General features: G+C 37.7%; 1 protein-coding gene across 8 annotated transcripts in view; it reads left to right on the top strand.

Moving 5' to 3' along the window:
* The first annotated feature begins 1,410 nt into the window (after nt 1–1,410).
* The window catches only part of Grik1 (glutamate ionotropic receptor kainate type subunit 1), a 388,808-nt gene continuing 363,915 nt past the window's right edge, over nt 1,411–26,303 (top strand). For 3 of the 8 annotated variants that reach the window (XM_028756337.1, XM_028756336.1, XM_028756333.1), the window contains exon 1: nt 1,969–2,086. In XM_028756337.1, the coding sequence (XP_028612170.1) occupies nt 1,969–2,086 (118 nt within the window). Of the gene's footprint in view, nt 2,087–26,303 lie in introns of all 8 variants that reach the window. The other 5 variants (XM_028756334.1, XM_028756331.1, XM_028756332.1 and 2 more) reach the window with 3 other exon arrangements.

Genomic DNA, 26,303 nt, shown 5'->3' with positions numbered 1-26,303 from the left:
AGGTGGATGGATGGATGGATAATGACAAGTATGGCTGTCTTTTGAGGCAGATTACATCATTGTTTCTAACTGGTTTCAGAAATAGTCTAAAGTAACTTGAAGTTGATTATTTAAAAAAAAATCCATTTACTACTCTTAGTTTTACTTTTCTTCGCATTTAACCAATACAAAGAAGGCCCTCTTTCTTCAATACAAGAACTTCATGTTTCTGCATGTAGCCACTTATGTCTCTGATCCTTTTCTTTGATAAGATGCACCCCTAAATCTGCATGAATCATCTTATTGGAATATATGTTCAATTTCCTCAACTCACCCTGAAAAATTGAGAGCTACACATACAATTTAACCTACTAGCCTCCAGCAGTGACACTGTAGCCTCTCATGATAAGTTTTTCAGGGAACAGAGTCTCTACTACCAGGTACAAGCTATTCAATGTGCATTTGTGGAATAAGTGAATTTTAAGATACTCTTGTAATCTTTTCACATTCTGCACTCATATAATTACAAGTGTTTCTTTTATGAAATAATTCAATTTAGATCAACTTTCCAAATCCCTACTTAGGAAAAAAAAAAGCACCTTGAAGTGTTCATACAGAACCAGCAAACATTTATATGGAACATTCCCCAGAAAACTCATAGGAAATTAAGCCAACATGAGCAAACGTTGATTTCCCCAGGGAAGTGTCCTTGTCCTTCTACAGAGAAATGGTCTCTAAACCTACATTGTTAAAATAGCCTATTTCCAGTGCTCCAATGTGACAGTGAAAAGAAATTAAGAAAAGCTGCGTGCCCGTGCCCGAAGCTGCCTCTTTCTCAGTTCTGCGCTTGTAAATGGAACCAATTTTCAAGACATTATGCCCGGTCCAAATAAGAAGAGTCGCTATAATCTTGAAAGACTGAAGGGTACCTATTTATTTTCCTTCTTCCTCCTCCCCTCTCTTTCTCTTCATCCTTCTCAGAGTTAAAAATATTGAAACTCTGATAATTCTTAAATATTACTCTCTGAGGCTGCGATTTCCTTTCATGTGCTAGGCATCTCTAAGACCCTGGTATAGGAGCCTAGGCATAAGGCTGTCATTTACAAGGGATAGCAGTACTCCCTTTGCCTAGCGACCAATAGGTTAGATGTGATCCGTCTTGGGGATGCAAGACTATATGGACTTTCCAGCACCACAGCGCAAAGTTAAGGGACAGGATGTGTAAGTGTAAGTGCATGGCGTAAGTGTGTGTGTATGTGTGTGTGCGCGCTCGCGAGCGTATGTAAGCACGAGTGTGTGTGTGTGTGTGTGTGTGTGTGTGTGTGTGTGTGTCCGCGAGCGCGTGCGCGAGTATGCGCGCTACTGAGTGTGTCTGGCTGGGTTAGTAGGGTTTGCTGGGGCGGGCTGTAAATAAAGGGTGGGGCCAAGAGGGGCGGAGGGAAAGCAGGACTGAGAAAGAAGCAAAAGCTGAGGTTGTATCACAGTAAACCTGAGAGAGCTCATCCTGCTTGGTCTGAGCGCTGCACCAACTCACCCAGTTCCCTCTCTCCTTGGGTGTCTTCTTCCCTCCTTTTCTCTCTTTTTCTCACTGCACCCTGAACCTTCTACCCACTCCCCCTGCCCATCACTTCAGCATCTGACCAGAGGACGAATGAGTGAGACGTTCCAGCAAATCGAGGTAGCAACTTTCCCCAGCTGGTCTCTGGGCTCCAGGAGCGGAATCCTGCTGATTCTTGGAGGTATGCAGCCCATGGAGGAGGAGGAGGACGAACAGTGATGGGCTAACGGCCAGTGCAAGGAGCCCCAAGCAGCTCCAGCTCAGTCTCGGAAGCCCGCTTCACGCTTGTTCCCTTCACCTCGCTCTCCTGAGAGCAGAGAGCGCGCGGTGTGCATCCAGGGAGAATGAGGCGGGGACCCAGCCCAAGTTGGGTGCATCTTGCGGGCGTGAGGCCACGACTGTGTTTCGGCATGAATTAAGAAGCTTGAAAGATGGAGCGCGGCACAGTCCTCATCCAACCCGGGCTCTGGACCAGGGACACCAGCTGGACACTCCTCTATTTCCTGTGTTACATCCTCCCTCAGACCTCCTCTCAAGTGCTCAGGATCGGTGAGTGAGCCTGCGGAAGCGCTCCAAGCCATGAGCTCCAGGGGTCGCGGTCGCTCCCTGTGGCCGGGCGGGCGAAAGCTCAGAGCGCCCCGGGCAAGGCAGCGCGCGCTGTTGCGGGGATGGGAGTTGGGGAGAAGGGGGTTACCGAGCATCCAAAGCTTCACAAGAAAGTGGAAATCGGTCACTGCTTCCCTCCTGACAGGTACCGGCTTTCCCCGGAATGTACGGTTGGGCGGGTTTTTCAATCAGAGGTCCAAGAACCTGAGCAATAGTGCCGGGATCCATGCTCAACTGGGTTGGCTCCTACTCTACCATCAAGTCACGCGCGCACCTTTGACCACTTGAATTGGGCAATTGGAGGCAGGGTGAAATCTCTCTTCCAGGTGCCTAAATGGATGTGCATCAATCCACTAGTCCGGATTACAGAAAAGCATGTCAGAACCTTAACAATAGAATCTCCGAACCATTAGCGCCACGGGAATCTCACACAGCGTGTTAGCTCAAAGCCTTCAAGTTTTCATCTGTAAATTACGTTCTTTTGTAAGGAGTCTAGAAAGCCTGAAGGTGTCCACTGGAGAGCTTGAGAGTGCACGGAGCTGGGAGGATGGTCCGTGAATACTAAACTTTCCTTTTCCCTGCCCAATCTTACCCACCAGCTTGCCACTCAATGTCTTCTAATCCCCAAACCAGACAACTTCCGGGAGAGGTTAGGCTTAAACCTCCAAAGAGATTAAAAAGAGACAACTAGAACACTAAGGATAGAATTTTTGGGGTGTCACAAACAATGGCCAGCATTACTAACAGAATGGCCATTGTAGTCCCTTGTAGATTGTATGCACAGCCTCACTGCCAAGATTTGCTCAGTGGAGGTCTAAGCTTTGGGCACCGACAAACCTCTAAAGTTTTTACTTTCAAACTACTGTGGTTTCTGTATTTTAATTTTCGGAGTGCTTTCTTAGTTCCTATTCTTATTAGAGATGGTCACTGGGAGTGAAGTATTGACTGCTGACATGTCCCCCAGCTTCTCCCATTTCTCACTTAGAAAATAATAATAATAATAATAATAATAATAATAATAACAATAATGAAGCCGGGACTTCAAGGTTTCCAACTGATACTCTTTCTAAGAATTGACTGAGTGGCCTGAGTGCGCTGGCTGGCTGACACCTTGCAGAGCAGTTCACAGTGAGACTCCTAAGCCATCCAGGTCCCTGAGGGAATACACCAGTACTGATCTTCAACTACTGAGACCCTCAGAATAAATCTGAACCGACTGCTTGCTTATTTACCTTTGCACTGAATATGTCCCCTCCCTTCCAAAAATATAAACTTACTCTGCGAGACGTTTTCTCTAGACACATAAAGTGTAGTTTTTAAAGGCAGGGAAAATCCCAAATACCAACTTTACATGTTTCTCCTAGACTATGGAGGAAAATATGCATTTGTTAGATAGTTTAGGGTTTATAGTGATAGATTTCCAAACAGATATTAAAGAATCACAGTTGATTATAACTTAAACAATCTTTGCCCAAGGTAAATGCAAGACTGGACTTTGGATGCGGTCAAATGTGCTTAGTTTAGCAAAACAATAATGTGAAGAACACAAAGTAATGAAAATGCATAACAATCTCCAGTGGTCATCAACTTAATAGGTGTTTTGCTCTTGTGTTATCCATCTTGAAAATGGCAACCTTGGGTTAGAAATGGCCTTGCCACGTCCTAAACAATCACAATCAGCTGCTTGAAAGATGTTTTCAAAATGAAAACAACCAACATCCCTCACTGACCTTATGATATTTGCCACAAAATAATCAAATTTCCTTCCTTTAAATATAAGCTACAATGCTTGAAGAAACATTGCATGTGCTGGTGTTTCTATGAAGCACACAGCTGGAGTTTATATGCAGCACACATATCTCCCTTCTATATCCCTGTGTGACCAGTTGTTGGCATGGGTGCTGACAGTCTGTATGTAAGGACCCACACATAGCTATTAGATGAAAAAAAATTTAGCACCATGGAAACCAGCTTTATCTCAGAGGGAACCTGCCTTTTACAGGGAGTCTCTTGTCAGTCAAGCCCAATGGTGAATGCAAAATATCAAAGGAACGGGGAACTAAACAAAACTCTATGTGTGAGAAGAAGAAATGAAATTGTGTTCATTTTCATCTCTTGTTGTTTCTCTTCTTAACAATCTTCCAAGTTCCCAGTCAACCAACAAACAGGGACTCTGGATTATCAACACACATGCTTGCTCAATAACTTGAAATATCTTAAAGTTCAGGATAAAAGCCACACACTTATAATTGTGTTTATATGGAACAGACAGCCAAATGTGCTTTATAGCTTTCTTGCAGTATCTGCTTAAACTTTAGCAACTGAGAAAAGTGCAACCGTAGAATAAATTTCATACATGGGATCTTAGAAGTTACTGAAAATGAATACACGTCAGGTTCTAGCATGTGTGATGGTGAATATGTCTTGGAATATGATTGTATCAGTAATAAAATCTTATATAAAGCTGGAAAACCACGAAGGGGATCCTATAGAGTGTGGTACGCTAACTGTCACAGTTGCATCAAAGAACTGTCCCAATATCTTACAGAAGAGAAATGTAAAATGACTGAAATATATGTACTTCCTGGAGTCAGTTCAGCACTCTTGTGTATGCCAATATATATCAGAATGCAGTTAGACATTGTATATGTTTAGTTAATCTGTGAGCCTCATCATCGTCGGCATCCACTAAAATGTCCAAACGTAGTGTACTGCCACCAATAGGGGAAATATCAGGTGTATGCATTCATAAAGGAGAAGAGTCCTTTCTATTAATAACAGGAAGCTTTATTTACTGATGTGCTTAGTCCATCATTCCAGCAGTCATGAACATGACGGAAAAGCATAGGACTAAGAGTGGCCAAGCTTCTGAAACAGTACTTGGTGGAACATGTGTAGGCTTGGATCCCACCTCCATCACTTACTGGGTGTGTGTCTCAGTGAGAGTTAGCCACTGTCAGCAGGCCTTTGTAATTGTATCTGAGAAGTCAAGTTAAAACTAAAAGGATCCTCCTTTAGTGTCCTATTAATAAAATTAATAGGAAGAGAGCATGAAAGAGGGTATGAGGGGTCTTTAAGGAGTAACTGGGTGTCAGTTGCATTATTGTTGTTTGCTTTTAACTTAATTTTATTATTGACATTTTCTTTACAATCCTAGGCTTAACTTTTAATGTCCTTTGTTTTTGTAAAACATTTAGTACTTCCAAGTCTAAATCCCTCGCCTGGAACTATCAGTATTGGCATATGCTCCTCATATTGTATTTGATGGTCCAGTCAAATACCAATTTTAGAGCTACAAAGCAGTTAGGTTACATAGCAAGCCAGGTAGTTAAATATCCCACATAAAGAGAGAAATGTGTCTATTTATATGAAGAAGTGATAATCTATAGTGGAAATCCTGTATCCCTTCTAAGAGGTCCAATTTGTTTTATGCCAACTGTTTTATGTCTATAGCATCATTTTAAAAAGATAATACCCAAAGTTTCCACTTGGGTCTGTATTGTCTGTATTTTTGATGCTGTGAAGTTCAGTACAAATACCAGATATTTAAAACTATCCTTACATGAGGGAGTCAGTCAAATGATAGAGATAAATAAAAACACACGTCTCTATGCCTTAAGCTTCTATTCTTTTGAGTTAATAGTCTTCACGACTATTAACTCAAAACACATACCCAATGAATTCTTCTCTACTGTGATACAATCATAAGCAAAAAGGACAGGCACACATAACTCTTGAAGCTGATATTTTGGTCATTTAAAATCTGCTATTACTTAGCTTTTATTAAACTTTTTAAGTTTTTCAGACATTATTTTGTAGAATTTTCAGCTCATGTACTGCCAATGATGTGCTTTATTTTGTAGATGAGAAGGATCACATTAAGCCTGCTTATGCATAGAGTATAAGCAGTTCATATTGCCAAACTTGGGAGAGGAACCTAGAGGGAAGTTGTTCCTGTGTTAAAAGACCCGCTTGGATTAAACAGATTCACACTTCCAGAGGCACTGGCACCTTGGGAAGTATGTTGGTCTTCACACTAACTTGAAATCCCCAGCTAGCCCTGGAAAGAATCCTGAAGGTCTATTTCAGTGTAAAACAAAACAAAACAAAACAAAACAAAACGAACAACCAACCAACCAAACAAAAACAAAACCAATGGGGTTCCTAGCTAGTTCTAATACAATCCTGAAACCAACAAATCATTTTCCTTACACTTTTCTCTGTATCATTTAGTTTTAAGGCCGAAATTGATTTTGTAAGCCTGATGTTTATACCATGTTCCTCTCAACTTTGGCTTCTTTGCTGCAGTTTGTGATCTCTGGTTTTCATTGGGAAACAGTGTGGTTTGGCAACTCTCACTAAATTGTTAGAAATGTGTGACTAGGAAGGTAGCCCTTAAAGCACGTTCCTTTTATGAAACATTCAACAAATGTAATCAAGTTGGAGAGGAAATGAATACATATGCCTAGAAAACATGTTTTTAGCTCATGGTATGGTTGATTGAAATGGATCTGAACAAGAGTACTGGAGACAGTTGTAGCTCTCCTGCAGCCTTCCCTGTTTTCCATATTCTTATTCCTATAACACAAAAATATGACTCATAGCCAGAAAGTTTATAAAATCTATTTGTATCAGAAGACAGAGTGATGAAGAAATCCATGAAGAAGGAGATTCACATATCTGACTGTGATTTTAAAACTGGTCTACCACCAGAAGGTTAATTACAGACATGTAGCCTTGAAGTAAAAGTGAATTGTAGTAACATCTGTACAGTGCACAAGAGGTTGAAAAACTCAATGAAGACATGTCTTCACTTTCTGTATTAGTGAACAGGACAGGAGGTCTGTAATCTAGAATGATCCCTTTCACTGATCTAGTGTGTGAAATTGCCCTTGCTTAAGGACTCATGAAGTGTATTTTCATATTACAAACATATAATTGCATATTACAAATATATAAATCTGTACATTACAAACACATTGAAATTTATTTCAAAGAAATAAAATTACAAAGTCCCTTTTCTTCGGTTTAAACCTGAATCAACCCTAATTTTACTGTCAAAAGGATCTTATTGCAGCATGAGTATCAATGTTCCACCAAACTTATGAATCTAGAACATGGTAGAAGAAACATTGACCAAAGGAATAAAAATAAAATAAAATTTCAGTAGTTCTGAAACTCAGGTACAAAGCCCTGGTGCTCCTTGAGTATAATTCACTCTTTGCACTCTTTTTTTTATGATGCAATTTTAGAGAGGTTCTAATAAAGATTTCGAGAATAGCATTCATCATGATTTATGACTAAAATCAGATAGTTTAATTTTCAACTCATCTATTGACTTACTGAAGTACAGTAGCATTCTGGGATGTTTTGCATAGCATCTCCCCTTCAGCCATATGGGTTCTGGGGATCAAACTCAGGTTACTTTATTTTGTAGAAATCTGATGATTGTTACTAACTTGGAGAATGGGATGTCATTATAACTTACTATTTTCATTTAACAATGCAAAAGAGAATGGATTACAGTGAATTATTTAGTATACTAAATTATGCAAATTATAACAAATTCCAGAACAGTCAATGTTAAGGCAGAACATCCATTTTATTTAATGGCTGATTAAAACTCAATCTGTACTGGACTTATTATATACACACATGGGCTTCCTAGCTTGGCCAACTGAGAAGGCCTAAAACAATGACATCTCAGAAGCTACCTGTACAACTAACACTCATGAGTCCCTAGAGCAAAAGATGGTTTTAGAACCAGGAGTGACAATCAATACACAACCACTGAAATGTCTCCCAATGATAGGAAATAAGAAAGTGTTTCTCCAAGCCCCACTGATATGTTAAAAGAACACAAAAGCCAACTGGTTGGTCTTTGTTTCATCTACACTGAATACAGGTAAAGAGTTTCCCAAGAGGGAAAGGAGTGAGGAGGCAAGGGGTGAGGGTTATTATAATCCATAGCATCAAGTTCCATGTTTACATTTAGTGTGGTAGAAAAGGAACCTTGACTCTCTCGTCCTCCTTCCCAATTCCAATGCTGATAAAAGAGCAGATAAATTCCAGCTAAAGGTTTCCCTTCAAAATAGACTACCAATAACTTCTCAGGAGTGCCAGGATCATGAAAAGCATAGAACAGTCATACTGCAGACAAGAATACTGAGACACAATGATAAAAATCAATGTAAACTGGCATCCATATAAGACCCATATGAAACCATAAAAGATGTAAGGTAAGATCTAAGTACTTTTCATAAAAATCAATACTCGTTATTTGTAATCATTTATAATGGCACTTTAATTTTGACAAATATGCTATAGTAATTCTTATTGTAAATAACAGGAGTCATTGAGTATATTGATGTATGTGAGACATTGCTGTATATTAGAATTCTGTAGGCTATTTACCCAGTGTTTTGACAAATTAAAACCTTATTAAGAAGTAAAATTCATTAAAACCAGAAGTCTCAAAGCATGTCAGAGCTTCTAGAATTACCTCTCAGAACATAAAGATATGTAAGTAACTCTATTAAGAAAAATAGAAAAAATATCCTTTTCTATATAGTATGCTAAACAATGTGTTTTCTAAGAATCTCCTCAAGATAAAAACAATAGCATTTAATGTTAGAAAATTATTAACAAAATAAACTTTGTATAAAAACTACTATAGACAAAAATGTTTATATGTCTTCCTTAGAATTCTTCAAATAGTTTATGGAGAATTAGCCATTAACTGCTTCTACCCATTAACTTCTTGGTTTTCAACTACTATATGTTTTTTCATACTTAATTAAATGTAATTTAACTATGAATATTGATTCAGGCATTGGAAAATACTCTGTTAAAGATGATGAAGTGCTGGTGTCCTTGAATAGAAACTTACAACAATCTGTTTTCAACAATTCCTTTCTTAGCAAAACAACTTAAATATGCCTTTAAAAATCGATACTCAATTCCCAGAGCCAATAAAGTACTTCATAATTTAAATTGGAAAAGGATGGTGAAAATCAGGTCTGTTTTTTTTTTTTTATGAGAAGTCAATTGCAACTTTGAAGTTTCATTTTATTGTATCTTGTGTAATATGTGCAGAAATTTGCATAGGAGTGTAAATGTGTGTGTGTGTTTGTGTGTGATGTGTGTAGTCTAGAGGTCAATTATACTGGGTTTTATTACTCAGGTGTCAGCCACCTTTTTTTTGTTGTTGGGTTTGTTTGGTTTATGAGGTGATCTCTAATTGAAGGCTATTTATCCAATAATCATTGGAGATTCAATTGTCTCTGCCTCCTGTGGTCTAGAATACTACGTGCATATGTGCGTTTGTGTGTGTGCATGTGTGTGTATGTGTGCACGCATTTATTAATATCCACTCTTATATATGCATAGTATATATCCATTTTTATCCATATATAGGCATACTATATAGAGAGAATACTATATATATATATATATATATATATATATATATATATATATATATGCACATATACATGTATATGTAGTATATATTTGGTATGGGTATACACACATACCTACATACACATACTATCTATAAAGCATTTTACCAACTGAATTATCTCCTTGTTCCTTTTTTAAATTTTAAACTACTTGTAAAACTTTAGATTATAAAATTTGTGAGTCTGTAAGCACGAGATGCATTCAGACAGCCCTGCTATGTTCACATTGTAAAAGATGTAAGCGGCCGATCAATGAGGAGAGGAGGAGAGCCATCTCTGAAGAGAAAAGCAATCTTTACCTTTCTAATCTCGGACAGTCTGTGTTCTTTTAGTTCTTAGTGTACATTTGGACCATAAGGCTATTTCTGTACTTGCTCACTGCTCTGTTAGGACCTTTTATAAACTATTGTAATTATTTAACAGCTAAGAACGGTTAAGAAAACAATATACTGCCTTAAAGCATGAAAAAGCCACTAAGAATGTTCTTTTGAATGAATTATGCAAGTTATGCATTAAAATAGAAAACACTAATAGAACAATACAGACTTGAGTATATGACTTCATATTCAGTGGTATACAATTTGTTCTTTTTAAAATTATTTCTCTAATTTTTGAGATTCATATATAATTACATCACTTCCCCCTTTCTTTTACTCTTTCTAAACCCTCCAATATACCCCTCATTGATCTTTCAAATTCCTGTCCTCTTTTGTTACATACATATATGTATGTGTATATACATAATGTATACATAATATATATGTATATATGTGTAGATATATATTCATACATATATAAGTACAGTTTATATTTTATATATGTTTTTAATACTGACTATTTTGTATTGAATAATCTTACATATATACATGTATACATACTCATAAATTTATAAGTACAGCCTATATTATATATGTTATTAATACTGACCATTTAGTATTGAATAATCAGGTAGTATGTTCTTCCCTGGGGAAGATGCTTTCTCTTGCTCTCAGCACTCAATAGCTGCCTGTATATCTTTGTACTATAGAGAACTTACAGTGAATACAGACAGAGAAAATTTGTTCATTTTCTTAGGGCTGTGGATTGAGGATATTTCTTTCACATTGATTCCTGTCATTACTCTTGTCCAATTTAAACGTGATTGGATAAAGCAGCCATGCTTCAGATTTTAGGTGGCTGAAGCAGTCATTTGCATGCAGAGAGGCATCATGAAGAGCCTGGTGTAAAGAGAGTCCTTCCAACTTTAAGGAGTTCTTGCTTGCTTTTGTCATGACATCTTTGAGAAAAGTCACTCCCTTGTCCATCAGTTTGGAGGTGGTAGTGAGCAGGCACATCAGTGCACATCTGCATTTGGTGCCTTTGGGATGAATTGAGACACCACTGAAGGGAGACATACAGCTATGCTATGCCTGACATTGATAGTCTCTAAGCCAATTATGCAGAACTGACATTATTTTTCTGTCATTAAACTTAACTAGGCACAAGAGCCCCAAATTCCACTGGGTCAAATCAAATTGCTCACTGTCTACTTTAAATGCATATTTATACAAGTATTTTTTCTTCTTTCTCCCTATGGAGATTAAAGTTCTCTAAAGAGTACACATTCCTCCAGGCCATCAATGAGACAATTTCCCCCAGTTTAATCCCCATTTTGGTGTTGATATCTAACTGCATTGTGTCTCTGTCCACATCCCTGACTGAACATCAGATGGCCTCACCTCAAAAACACAGCCTCTGCTCCGTCTTCTTCCAGCCTTGGCTCTGACCTTCCAATGGTAATGAGAGATAGAGAACTAGATTCATCTATTATCATACACTTACCTCAAGTCTGAGTGCTTGCTGAGGCAAAACTTCCAAAATTCAGTCAGTGAAGGAAGTTTACTTTGTAGTTGCCTGATGTTTTAGAGAATGCTAATGTGACTAGAGCTACCATCTCTACCACTATTTATCTCCGTAGCTCTCTCTTTCTTTCTCTTTCTGTATATATTTATAAAACTAATAGGGATATGAATTAAGACATAGACAAACATGTATTGATTATTTGCTGTACAGCATTTATATTAATTTTTAAATGTATAAATGCAATGCATACAACCCTTACCACATATATTAATATGCATTGTTATATTATATAATGCTACATATAATATTTATTTGATTTTATATAATTACTTGTATAGAGTGTGATATATAACATTACCTATTTTATTACTATCTTTTTATTGTGTAGACTTACACATAAATATTATATATATTCAAATATAAACACAGATTTATATAGATAAGCAGTTGCACTTTCTCTTGTGCCTCAAATATTCTACTTGGTAAACACACAAACACACACACACACTGTAAGTTTCATTTTGAATAGCTGAGGAAGGGGGCAAGAATGAATACCTTTGCTGTGAATACTGATGACAGAAGGACAAAAAAAGGAAGCATTGGAAGTCAGAAGACTTCCAATGGTTGCAATGTTCCTCAGTCTGTATTTCCATTTGAAATTCTTGTGGCCATCAGAATATCTTTGACTATATTGAGCAGAGACTACAGGTGCGGGTTTAGAATCCCACTATATCATATTTTGCTACCTCTGTGGAATGTTTACCATAAGATGTACAAGACTACCTGATGAGGAAAGTATTGTTAAAAAAAAAACTGAAAATACAACACAGATGTTTTAGATAACCATTTATTCTCATATACACTCAGTATCTCATTCCTGGACTCACAAGTATTTAGGAAAAAGAAATTAGATACAGAAATTTCTTTGAACAGCTATAGGAACCATATCAGTTTTTTTTAAAAAATATATTCTATATAATATATAAATACAAAGATATGAAAAACTTTTAAATAACTGGAAATAAGAGTATTTAACCAAGTCTTCAACAGTTTTAAAGCATCTTTTTATCATTTGAATAGGAAACTGAGGCTTCCTACAGTGACTGAGATCCCAGCAGCCAAGCCATAAGGAGGATATCAGAAGGATATTTTCTTAGCACTTTATTTTCCTCATAAACTTTTCTGAAAAGCAGGAATGTGTATATGTAGATGAATGAAAAATAACTGGCAAATGAAATACATAAAAATTTCAGAATGCAAAGATCTCAGTGCCAATCGACATTCTTTAAAAAAATCAGAACAGTCCCAGAAAAAGAAAATCGGAATGTGCCATGAAGAAAATGGATGTGAGAAGTGAGTTAAAGTATTATCTTGTCAGGGCTCATGGTTGCAGAGACTCATCCAGGGGAAATGTCAATAGAAGAGTCTCAACAGAAATATATAACACTACACATGTCTGTCTTTGTTACTTTACTTATGGTTGTGACAAAGCACTTGACAGAGCAGCTTAAGCTAGCAAGGGTTTGATCTGGCTCAGGGGGAGGGTTTGGTCCATCACAGTGGGAAGACATGGCAGAAGGAGCTCAAGGCACCTACTCACTTCACACTCACTATCAGGAATCAGAAAGGGGTAAGTTATTCTGCTCAACTGGCTTTCTCCTCATTGTTCTGTCTGGAACTCCAGCCCATTCATATTGCCACCAACAGAGTGGCTCTTCCCACTCAAGTAACCCAATATAGGAAGAAACTTCCCTACAAGCATGCCCAGACAATTATTTTTTTTCTAGATCCTATCAAGTTGAAAAATCAATATTAACCATTAAAGTAGTTTTACATCTTTTGAACTTTGTATTATGTAGGCATTTCTGATCAACTTATCTTGCAAATAATCCAAGGTAAAGAAGTATTTTTGTTTTCAACAGAACATGGGAAAAATACTGGCAGTCGTAAAACAAAGGGATTCGGTATACCCATTCAGAATGCTTACCTTTGTGCCACTATTTTTTAACTTTACCTTTTATTTTGTGTGTATGGTTAATTTGGCCATATTTTATATATATACTGGTTGGTTTTGTTTGTCAACTTGATACAAGCTGGAGTTATCACAGAGAAAGGAGCCTCCCTTGAGGAAATGCCTCCATGAAATCCAGCTGTAAGGTATTTTCTCAATTAGTGATCAAGGGGGAGGCCCCAATGTGGGTTGTGCCATTCCTAGGCTGGTAGTCCTGGATTCCATAAGAAAATAAGCTGAGCAAGCTAGGGGAGGTAAGCCAGTAAGTAACATCCCTCCATGGCCTCTGCAAAAGCTCCTGTTTCCCAATGTGCTTGAGTTCCAGTCCTGACTTCCTTTGGTGATGAACAGCAATGTGGAAGTGTAAGCTGAATAAACCCTTTCCTCCCCAACTTGCTTCTTGGTATGATGTTTGTACAGGAATAGAAACTCTGACTAAGTCAATGTGATATATGTGAGATATAGATCAGATAGATAGATAGATAGATAGATAGATAGATAGATAGATAGATAGATATAGAGATAATCACTTTTGTGCCTGGTGCCTGTAGAGGGCCCAAACAGTGTGTCTGATCCCCCCAGAACTGGAGTGACAGATGGTTGTAAGCTACCATGTGGGTATGAGAAATCAAACCCCAGGTTCTATGGAAGACCAACTGCTGAATCATCTCCCCAGTATCTTGTCTACATACTTTTATTGCTCTAACTTAAGTGAGACAATTCAAGCAAGTGTTCTCCACTATGTAGTCTGAGCATGTGTGTGCACAGAGAACTTTGTCATATATACCACTCATTTTGTGAAAATGATATAGGACTTGAGTGTCAGAAAGGAAGCCTGGCCTGCAGTGTGAGGATCATATGCCTGTCCTAAAGCCAGCATGTGGAACAGGAGGGAGGAGGACACCTGACTAATGTGGTCTGGTCGATGTAGAAGACCGAGACTGTTGAACAGTTCCTGGAAAGAATGCGGAAGCAAGTTTGCTGCCAAGTTCCTGCTCTCTGTGCTGTCTTGTTTCAGGCGAGGTCATCCTTCAAATAGACGTTAGAGTTTTTAGCAGCTTTTGACCTTTCCTTTTCCCTTCTGAGGCTAAGGATTTAATTTTGGTTTCTGCCCTCTCTCCACCCTTTTCTTATTCATTTATTCATTCCTATATTTATAGCTACTCTTATTCTAAAAATATTTCAGAGGCTCACAGAGGCCAGCTACAGATATTACAATCTGATAAAATGCACTAACGATCCAAAGGAAAGTGTGAAGATGAAAACAGGAGAGTTTCCCTGGGAAAAAAATCCAACAAGGGACCAGAAAAAAATATAACTTATATATCTTCACTTTCAAGTAACTGAAGGAAGATGAAAAACAAGAAATATCCCAGAGTTGAGAGGGTTTTGTTGGTAGAAAAATTGTGAAATTTTCAGTCTGAAAACTATGTGGGACATTCATCCTATATCAAGATAAAGGGAGATAACACCATACTGCAGATAGTGACCATGAGGTAAGTCACTAATATGTGACACACATTTGCTTCTGAGGAAGAGAATCCAAGCTTATGCCAAGACACCAAATACTTCCCAATATTTCCGAAGTTTATCATTTCTTCAAAGAGTCAGACTATTTCCCCTAGGGACTGCAGCTGTGGTCCAGGGTTGGTCTACACACCTAGCATGTACAAGATCCTGGATTTGATTCCAAGCACTAGAGGGAGGGGCACTTTTCTGAAACATCTCATTGTAGATTTTCGTGTATGTTAGCTTGCTCTGATAGCCCACCAGAAAGAACAGGAATACTGCAGATCACCATGCTAACCTCTCCTTCAGGTAAACAACACAAAGTCAAAGGAGACAGATGGTGACAGAGTGTGCATTAACACACTGTGAACATCAGACATAAAGATGGTGAGTTCTGAGAAACTGGGTATGACAAATGAGGTGCATTGTATGTACAGATCACCCGTTGTCTGTATAGATGAAATACCTGGGTTCCGAGCCCATGCTTGATTCAGAAAATACTTGCAAGTTCATAATCAACACATAAATGGGTGATTGGTATTTATCAATGCTGGAAAGGGGGGGGTATAAACATTGTCAAGATTGGTGAAAGCCATTATAAGGAAAAAATAACGGGAAAAATTGGAGTGTAGAGCTCTCTGAGACACAAACTTTAAATATTGTGTTTCAAAGAAACTCAAAGGCTAGTTAGGAACTGTGTCTCCAATTGGAGCAGAGTTTGCATAGTTCATCATGATAAGGTTAGGGTTTTCAGTAGTTGATATTATAGTAATCTTAAAATAAAGCTCACCACATCATGGGTACACACACACAGAGAGAGAGACAGACAGAGAGAGAGAGAGAGAGAGAGAGAGAGAGAGAGAGAGAGAGCGCATTGTATCCTGCTTAGAAAACAATTTTCTCTTCTGTATTCTCTTGTTTTACTTTGATATTGTATGTACTTGCTTTTTTTAAATGCTTTTGTTTATTAGAATCAATTTGCATATTCTCCTTGGCAATTAAGCTAACTTTCCCTTTATCTTCTCTGAACCTGTCAGATGCTCCTCCATAATCCTCATCATTCCCTGTTAGGAAAGCCTCTTTTATCTAACAGGACTATTGATTTTATAGGGCTAAAGGGGAATAACTTTAAATGTTGTTGGCTGGTCTGTGTCCTGAATGCCAAGTTTGCCCATGTTTCTTTATATTCCATACTCTGGAGAGCTACAGAATGTTTAAAATTCCAAAGCCAGCAAACAAAACCTGAAGTAGAGTTTGTGAGCTTCCTGAATTGATCCTGGAACAAAAACAAAAGCAAAAAAAAAAAAAAAAAAAAAAAAGTGGAGAGGAAATAAGAGAAAAGAAAACAGACTAAGTTTTGTAGAATTTTCTGCTATTTTGCTGAAAGAGTAAGCAAATGCTCATTAAAACTCCACAATGAAGCCCATTTTCAAACCCATATCTCTTTACTTGAGCAGGGGGAAAAAGCAATTTGGTAATCTAAGGATCCCTGTCACATCTGTAAAATGCCTCAGTGAGCTACAAATCGAGTAAATGATAGCTTCTTTCTATTATGTTTCTCTTGCAATTTTTTCCTCCAGTTTTTACCTAGTTCCTTCTCTTGAATGCATTATCACAAATTTAAGACATAAGAATTGTGCTGAAATAGAAGTTATTCACTGTAGCTAAGAAATGCTTAAAACTGGCATTTCCAGATGAAATGTAATAATATGGGTGGAGCCCAGAAAAGATACTCAGGGCCTTTGAAAAGGAGACTTCAACATCACAAATCAGTTAGCTAGCAGAATATCAGCACTTTATTTCTGAATCTATCAAAAACATAGTGGAGATAGGATCAAAGGGAGAAGTCAAACTTTCTGTACAAAGACACAATTACACACATGTAAACATGTGCACGTGATATAGAATCATGTAGGTTTGTTTACTGAATCCTTTCAGGGGTATAAAATGGTGGTGATCCCTAGTACTAGAGATCCATGTAGCATGCCAACATGTGTCTGTATCCTCGGGCTGAGGAGACAGAGAGAGCATAGGATCTTTGAGGCTCCCTATCCAGCTGATCTAGACAACTGGTGATCTCTAGATTCAGTGGGATCCTGGGTCAAACAATAAGGTAGAGATCAGACTGGATCAGGAGTGCTCAGGAGAACTCAGAAAGGTTTGGCCAAGAATGTGGTACTACACTCTAGGTTTCTATCTTTCTACCTGGATGTAACTCTCATTCCTCACCAGGCAAGCATCCTTGTGCAAAAATAGGTGGTTAATGCAGAAACTTATGCCTGATCAAGGTATCATTAGAGTGCACGTCTACAAATGGGTCATTTCTGCAACATCCCCCCAAGGCCCAGGCACCATTACAGAGGGGGTAAGGAGGTACAGCCAATCATAATAACCAGAGGATGGTGATGACCAGAGCAAACAGTATCTTCTGGATACTGTATTCATAAATTCCCAGTAGCTGTGTCTGCACACATTCAGTTCAGTCATAGTTCCACTTTGTAGTTGGAAGTTATTCATTAGTTCCCACTAAATGAAGAAGTATGGGAAGTTGAGGGTATCTGAGAGAGGGTAAGTCTGTTTGTGTACTTGCTTTAAGGATGCATCTCCTGGCAGGCCCACCATGATCAAGTGGATGGCCCCTCACACGGGAATCTATGAACAACACAAATAGGAGTCTCTGGATTAATAAAAAATAAATATAAGATAGGTTATAAAGTTGGGAAGGGGTAGGGAGGTGGGTGAAGCTCTGGAAGACAGTAAAGGGAGAAATAGGATTAAAATAATCCAAATTCATTGCATCATATTTTAAAATAATGAAGGAAAAGCATTAAAAAAATAAGATACTGAGCAATAAAGGAAGACACTGAGATTGGCCTCTGCACCAAAACACACACACACTAAAGGTATTCACTCTCTGAGTAACACGGATTTGCAAAATAAATAAATAAATAAATAAAATAAATAATTCTCTCTCTGTAGCTTGGTCTTGTGTCACTCTGGTATTTAAAATTCTTCTAAAGTTAAAAGATGTTTCATAATCATCACTTCATAAGATTCCCCAGAGCTGCTCGAGCTAACTGAATGGTTGCACGTCTACAAACAGGAGCTGAGTCTCAAAAATTAACAGGCAGTCTCACAGCAAAGACGGTCAGTCTAAAACTTCAGTCCCTTTGAAATGAAGATGATGTTTCCAATTGTCTTTCAAGAGCAAATCAAATACATACAAATTGTAGCATCAAATAAATAGTTAAAAGGTACAGAAAGAGGAATTAAATCAACAAGAACACTCCTCCCAAGCATAATCCGTGTCTCAAGAGTTCCTGTGTGAGGAGTGAGGTTTACATCACCTATCAACACTGTTAAATACAGAATCGCTCCATACGATTGAAAACTCTACAGATGGTAGGGTGTTATGTAGTGAATAACAGAAGAAAGAATATACTAGTAAGGCATTCATAAAATCAGCATTACTCTGTGGAATACATTAATTTTTATAGTGATGTTCTTGTGATAAGAAACAAGCATACCATTAGTGAAATTATTACAACAATTCTAATATGCTAGTGGTTTAATTGGTTCACCTTAAAATTACAATATTTTGGGGGTGTATGTTTGCCTTACATTTACCATATCTTATTCTTCCAAAGTAGTAGGTAATTATTTACAATGTACCCCTTGAACTGCTGTGTAAACTGAGGGAAGATTTTCTGTACTGAATAAAATAAATGGAAAAATGGACTTATATCTGGGGGGAAAATAGTATTTTATTAATATAATTTCTAATTAATTGCCTTAATAGTCTATGTATTTGACTAATTTTCAGCCCCTTCTTTGATTTACTTCTATTTACGGAACATCAATATTGCCTAGAATTACTTTAGTATGCCTTCAAACAAAACAAAATGGTAAAATCAGCTTACCTACAAAATCATAAGAAGATATGAGTGTGTTGTGAGCACAACTATTAAATTAAAATTCTCAATTTACTACAACTAGGTTTGTTTTAGAACCTTGTCTAATTTTAATTTCCATGCTTCCAGTGTACCTTAATTTACATACCCATGTTAAAATGAGCTATGTGCTGAGAAACAAAGCCAGATTCAAAAGACTTAATTAAAAGCATAAAGAATGTGAATGGAAGTTTAGATATTATAAGTCTGACCTATGCTGGCCTATTATTTATTGATTTATAAAGACTCAATTTCTACTTGAGAACCCCCAGGGAATGATTACAGAATAAGATATTTGCAAAACTGTAAAATCAAACCATTAGGAATGACAGCAGTTCGAATTAATCATGTTCTCAGTGGGCTGTGCCGTGAAGATTAGCCAACCAACCTCTCCTTTCCATTGCGAGGTAGATTAGAAAAGCTTTGCACTCATGTTTCAGTAGCACCTTATTTGTGGAATAAATATTAATTCAAATCTTTCCCTCAAAACAGTTCTATTCAGCCACAAGTGACATGCCTCCTCATTGTAAGTCATTTACAAACGTTTGAAGACATTTCTGTTTGCTTCTGCTTGGGGGAGAGAAAGCTGCTATTGCCAAAAATATTGCTAATACTCCACAAAGCAAAGAACTAACCTTCCCAAAATGTTAAACAGTACTACACTTAAGTGTAAGTTTATAGGTTTAGCATGTATTCTTTTTAAACTTATTTTTTTCAGAGAAAACCTTATTTTTTTCAGAGAGAAAAATCAATGACATATTTTCTTAAGTGTGGCCACAAACAAGACACTGAATAATACTTAACCTCAGTTCATAGATGTGTGTTGGACAGCACTCTCTGTGACAAAGTTCCAAACTTTTTAAAACACTTCAATATACCCATCACATAATCTACATTAATTACTCCAGATCTTTATGGAGATTACAGTGTAAGAATTTAACATACACATGAATGTGACTATCACAATCTCTGTGAGTAACTGTGTGCTCAAGGAGTTTACAATGAAGTATTCCATGTGTATGAATTTAACTCACACAAATAATGAGTCCTTTGTAAAGTGAGTAATATTATGAATGAGAAGGTTATTTTAGGCAAAGACTGAGAAGGTTTCAGGAAGCCAAGGACAACCCTCTGGTATGAAAATGACTACATGTGATCTATCAGGGAAGCACAGTCTTACTAGGAGAGAATAGAGCTGTGTCAATAAGGATAGGTGTTAACAAGAATGGACAAGTTTGAGTCTTCATAGTTGATTTGGATCTTTGACCAAAACACCTATTGTCTGACGGTGTGTGTGCACATCAGTGTCCAATACATCTGTCTAGTATGGGGAGAAATGACTCTAGTTCTTTGATTTAAATTGCCATTCTATTTAACCAATGGCTATGTTCCCAAGGGATTAAAATTTAATCCTTCTCTTTGAAGAAGTAGAGGAATGAGATAGAGTGTTCTTATTGCCCTGTGAGTAGCTTTGAACAAAGAGAACAAGGTAGAGAATTCCTGGAGGAGAAAAATCAAAGAAAAAGATTACTCTTTGCTTACATCTCTGTTGATTCTTCCTCTGTTGTACCTCTGGTCCTGTCTTTCTTGACCTCATCCTACGATCAAAGGACACATGAAGGAAAGGTTCAAGAAGTTTTTCACAACTTTGTTGATCTTTACCAATTAAGAAAGCGGAGGCACTGGGAAGTCCTTACCCATTCATATGCCTTGTGAAAATCAGTGCCATCCAGTAATGCTACCCCTGCTGAAGTACAGCTCAGCTTTGTCATGGACAATATATGTCAAGACAATCTCATGGTTTATAAGAACAGAAGACATTTTAAGAATATGGTCTTACAGATGAGTCAAAAACGAGTATCTGTCAAGTGAGTATACCCCATGTTGGTAAGCAGATGGCAAGTTCCTGAGAATTCACACATGATTTTCAGAATGTTGCCTTTGCTCAGGTAAAAATTATAACAAAGAAGGACCAGAACACGGTTTCAGTTTTCTCAAGTTCAAGAAGATAACGATCTCACCCAGGCATTCTTAAATTAACATGTACTTATGAACCTCTTTGAGATTCACCTGTATTCTTATCTCTGAAGTTATTCTTATTAAAAGAAGCCTGGGTGTGTCCTGTTCATGTGCAGAGATTAACCTTGCCATCACTAGTGCCATATTTCCCCTAACTAGAAACCTTTCCTTGGAAGACTAGTATCTGCTCCTTCTGATCGCTCCCATCACCCTTTAATCACTTTTGGACATAGGAGTTCAATAAAAAGTTTCTCTTTCCTTCTGTTTCACAATGTTTTAGCTAAGGAAAAGTACAGCCAGACTAGAAACTGATAGCAGACTGGGGGTCAGCTACTGATATCCTTTTCTCCTTCCCTGCTGAATTCTTCCTAATGTTCATTGTCAGTCACTATGTGCCTTCCTCCTGCTCCTCCAGCCATTGCACAGACACTCTGGTGGTTTATAAGTCTTTCTAAGTGTGAGTTAGCTTCTCTTTAACCTCTCACGCACTTACCAAGTGCCTGCACCTTCACTGAGTGTGCATTTGAGTGTCTGTGAGAGTGTGTGTGACTGTGCGTGGGAATGTATCTGAGTGTAAGTGTGAATGTGGGTGTGTGAGTGTGTGTGTGAGAGAGTGCCTGTGAGTGTAAGAATGTGTGTGAATGTGTGTATGATTGTGAGTGTGTGTGAGAATGTGTGTGAGAGTGGGAATGTATGTGAGTAGGAAACATGAGTGTGTATGTCAGTGAGTGGATGACTGTGTATGAAGTGAGAGTGTGTGTGAAAGTCTGTGTGAGTGATGGCATAGGTGTATGTGTATGAGTGTGTATGTGAGTGTGTGAGAGTGTGTGAGTATCAATGTCTGGAAGTGAGTGTGTGTGTGTCTCTACTGTAGTTTGAATGAGTGTGTGTGTGTGTGCGTGTGTGCATGTGTATGTATGTGTCTATTGTAGTCTCTGGGAAGATATCATAGGACAACTTTCTAGCATCCTGGTAATAAAATTCAGATGGTCAGACTTTGATCAAGCACCCTTATGTTAAAAACCATCTCTTCACTCCCTCTAAATACTCTCCAGTCACCTCCGATGAGAACATCATCTGCCTCTAGTTTGAAAAAAGTTATGTTGACAGGACAATAAAATCTTGAAGGGAACATGATAATACGGCGTGAAATATGTACAGCTGATTTTCCCATCTACATACAATCATTTCTTCCTGGTTTTCCTTAATGTACCATTTTAATAAAGTAGTATACACATGTGGTTTTTATTATCAATTTGTTCATTTTGCTTATTTTTCAGTTACTTGCTCATTTTCGGTGAATTTTTGTGAATGTGTTTAATAAGCAAATATCCATAAAACACATTAAATGCACACTATGGAAAATTCAAAACGATGTGAGACATTAGCTTGCTCTCAGTGGGTTTCAACTTAAATAAAAGAGATGTGAACATAGACTGGTGAGTATCAAATGGTTCAGGTGCTAATTATAAACATACACTGACATCTCAACTCTACATGTCACTGTAAGTAGGGACCTGTCTGACTTGTCTTCATTTCTTTTATACGCTGTGAAATGGTGTGGTGATATCTGTTTCCCTTGGGTTGGAGACTGAGTACATCCATGAAAAATAACAAGCAGTGTGGGGGATGAAGTTAGTGCGTAAAGAAGGTCATGGTAACCTCTGCTGTTCATGGTTTTATTCACTCTTGATGATTTTGTGGTTTAGAAAGAAATATGTATCTCTTTCTTTATTGCTGGTTATAAATGCCTGCTTTTGAAATAAGGAAATTTTAAAAAGGAAAAAAAGCTATAGTGCTTCCATAGCAGGTTCAGGATAATCCAAGATTATGGAATCTTATAGTAATCTCATAAACATCTTTCAAAATGTCAAAGTGCACATTATAGATTCTGTAAGTTATCAGAGAGTTGTTCATTTAAAGGTTCAAGTACCTGAATTTATGATGCCCAGAGAGGTGAAGTTATGTACATAAAACAATCACTTGAATTCATTAAATCAACTTGTGACAATAGGCTTTACCATAAAACTCTTGCTATACACAATAAAATCACATCTACATGATGAATGCTCATCCAGAAAGATATGATTCATTCCAAACAAGTATTAATTTAATGTCAGCTGTGTTGTGGACTGTAAGCCCTCCCCCAACCCCTGCTTTTTAAGCCTGAGAAGGTTTACTAGTCAAAATACAAATTCCATGATTTTTCACAAAAAAATAAGTTAAGAAGAAAGTAATTGTGACATTTGGAAGCAAAATAACTTTGAAATAAAAAGTTCAATTTTAGCTCTTTGGAAGATTCACAGGCATGGAGCTTTAGGATAAAAAACATCAACCACAGTGAAATGCTACTGATTTAATCAATCAAAAGACTAGTGCATTGAGAGTGACATTCATGGTGAGGAGATGAATTTTCTTGTGACCATTCTAGGGCAAGGCTGCTTTCTAAATAATCTCACAGAAAGATGTTGATGTAAGTCAGACAGAGAATGTCTTGCAAGGCAGTAATCAACTTCAGAGTTGTGTCAACACAATAAGCCACCTGCTTTAAAAATCAAAAAGGCAAAGTAGATTTATTTATAACCTCATCAGAAAGCAACATTAGCTGTTTTGTTTTACACTCTTGACTCATGAGAAAGAGCAAAACTGTATTGTCAAGTGGTTACATAATAAGTTTATGTGGATATTTTCCCATTATTAATGTTTCTACTTTTAATAACATTTTGTATCTAAGTACTCAATTGTTTATTCTATTGAGAGTTTGTTTAAGATCTTATCTTTATGCTTATTATTTTTGCTTAATTTTTTCTTTTTCTTTCTGAATTTTTGATGCTTATTTTAATTAGGTTGCATACTTCATATTCCCCTGTAAAAACATCAAAAGCATCAAATATCTTGATATTCCTACATATGTATTTAAATATCTTGTCTTCTTTTTTCTTATCATTTTCACCACTTTTGTTGTCTTTATGGTTTTTGTTGTTTTGTTTTTTTGTTTTTGGCGATAGGATATCTCTGTGTAAGCCTGGCTGTCCTGGAACTCACTCTGTAGACCAGGCTGGCCTTGAACTCAGAAATCCACCTGCCTCTCTCTCTCAAGTTCTGGGATTAAAGGCATCTGCCACCTAATTTGTGCCTGGCAAATTAGGTTTTATTTTTTTAGTAATCAAAATTTTATGCTCTTGGTACTGTGTTATTTGAATATTTTTAATGAGTGAGATTAGAAGTTCATGCATACTAACCTCTGCACAACAGTTGAAGGATGACTTTGTATTCACTTATGAGATTTATTACATATTTCTATTTATATGAAAAGATACATGGTTTGTGCTATTTCAGAACTGGTATCCAATAAAAATCGAATCATCTAATAAACTGAAAATATTTCAAGACCAGAATACCATTTTAGTGTAAACCACTAAGGAGTTAAACTCGTGTTGTTTTGAATTTTTGTGGTTCCAGGGCTTTTCATTGATCCATCTAGCTGACAGCATGCAGATACTGAGCTAGGCCCCAAGGGCTGCTTTGATAAAAATGTCCACTCAATTCTCATCTGCACAGACACAGGCATATGAAACCAAACATAAGAAAACAAAATCACAATCTTAAGTAGACTTAGACATATAGATGAGTCTGAGGCAAACCCCAGTGAGTCAACCACACTGGATGAGGTCTAGCAAAGCAGTCACTCCACAAAAGCATGCTCTGTAAAAGATAATGGACCACTGATCAAAGTTTTGAATGGCATATGCATGGGGCCAGCACAGCAAACCTTAAGGAGAACAGGACAGGAGCAGCATGCTAGCTCATGGCTTCAGTGGTCAGCTGACAGGCCTCTGTGTCTCAGGAGGACATTGTGCACCATCTTGGACCATCTCCATAGTTGGGTGGAATTAACAGACGTGAGGGAATCTGGAAGCAGAATCTCCATTTCTATTTTTACTCTTTCCTGAAGTCACTCCCACAGAGCATGCACCTGTGCTCTGCTGGGTCTCCATTCCCAGTTCTTTCCTAATTGTCTCGTTTCCATTTACTGAAAGAAAGCACATCTATCTGCCACCCATTTTGGTTCTTACATTGGCACAACACCCTAGCACATAAGTCAATGCCATGTCCCTGAGAAATAATCCTGGACAAACAACACAAAGTCAGTGACCCAATCATGACAAGGTGTCTGATCTGCCTATCTGACTGTCATCTTCTTCCAATCTATGTATCTGTTTATCTATTATCTACTTATCCATCATTTATCTGTCAAATCTAGGTATCTTATTATTCACGGTTCTTTAGAGAAACAGAACTAATAGGGCAAATGTATATTAAAAGGGGTTTGTTATATTGACCGTGTTGTCAAACAACAGCTGTCTTCACAGGAGGAGGTTGAGAGCACAAGAGGAAACCACCCTACGTGGATGCTTCTGCAGTCACAACCTGGCATAGCAGTCCATAGGCATAATGGAGAAGCATTGGTCTTGAATTCACACTGAAAAACCAATGAAGCTAGATTTTGCTAACAGGGTAAGATGGCAGCTGTAGAGGCAGCTGCAGAGGCAATGATATCACCAGGGTAGATGGAAGATATACTCCCTTGCAAGCTATAAAAGCAAGTAGACAAAAAGCAACATATTTTCAGACTTACATTAGACCACTACTGGAAGGTGACATGTACTGTTGGGAAGAGTCTTCCCTGTTACAATATTCTGTCCAGATGTTCCCTCCACTTCTCTTAGTCTTTTAGATAAATCCAGATCAAAACAAAATGACAACAAAAATTAAACATCACTATATCTGTCTGTCTGTCTATATATCTATAACTATCTATTTCTATACTCGTATCTGTCTCCGTATCTGTATCTGTACCTGTGCCTACCCATCCATCCATCCATCCATCCATGCATCCATGCCTCCATCCACCTATCTATCTATCTGTCTATCTATCTATCTATCTATCTATCTATCTATCTATCTATCTATCAATCATCTATCTATCTCTATTATCTATCTCATCTTTCTTTCTATATCTACCTACATATCTTTCTATCTCATCATTTTTTTCTTTTTTTTAAATTTTTTTATTGGATGTTTTATTTACATTTCATATGTTGTCCCCTTACCCCATCCCCCACCCACCCAGGAACCCAGAATCCCCTCACCCCTCCTCCTTCTTCTCTGTGGGTGTAACCTCTATCTACCCCCCCACTCCCACCTCCCCACCCTCAAAATCCCCACCCCCTGGGGCGTCCGGACTTCATGAGGTCAAGGTTCTCTTCTTCCACCTATGCCCAGCAGGGCCCTCCACTCTTACATATTCAGCTGAAGCCCTGGATCCCTCCCTAAGTGTTCCCAGGCTGGTGGTTTAGACCCTAGGA

This window comes from Grammomys surdaster, unplaced genomic scaffold (assembly GCF_004785775.1).
Source record: "Grammomys surdaster isolate TR1022 unplaced genomic scaffold, NIH_TR_1.0 126118, whole genome shotgun sequence".
Taxonomy (NCBI): domain Eukaryota; kingdom Metazoa; phylum Chordata; class Mammalia; order Rodentia; family Muridae; genus Grammomys; species Grammomys surdaster.
Note: the sequence above shows the minus strand (reverse complement) of the source record. Positions and strands in the feature narration are given on the sequence as shown.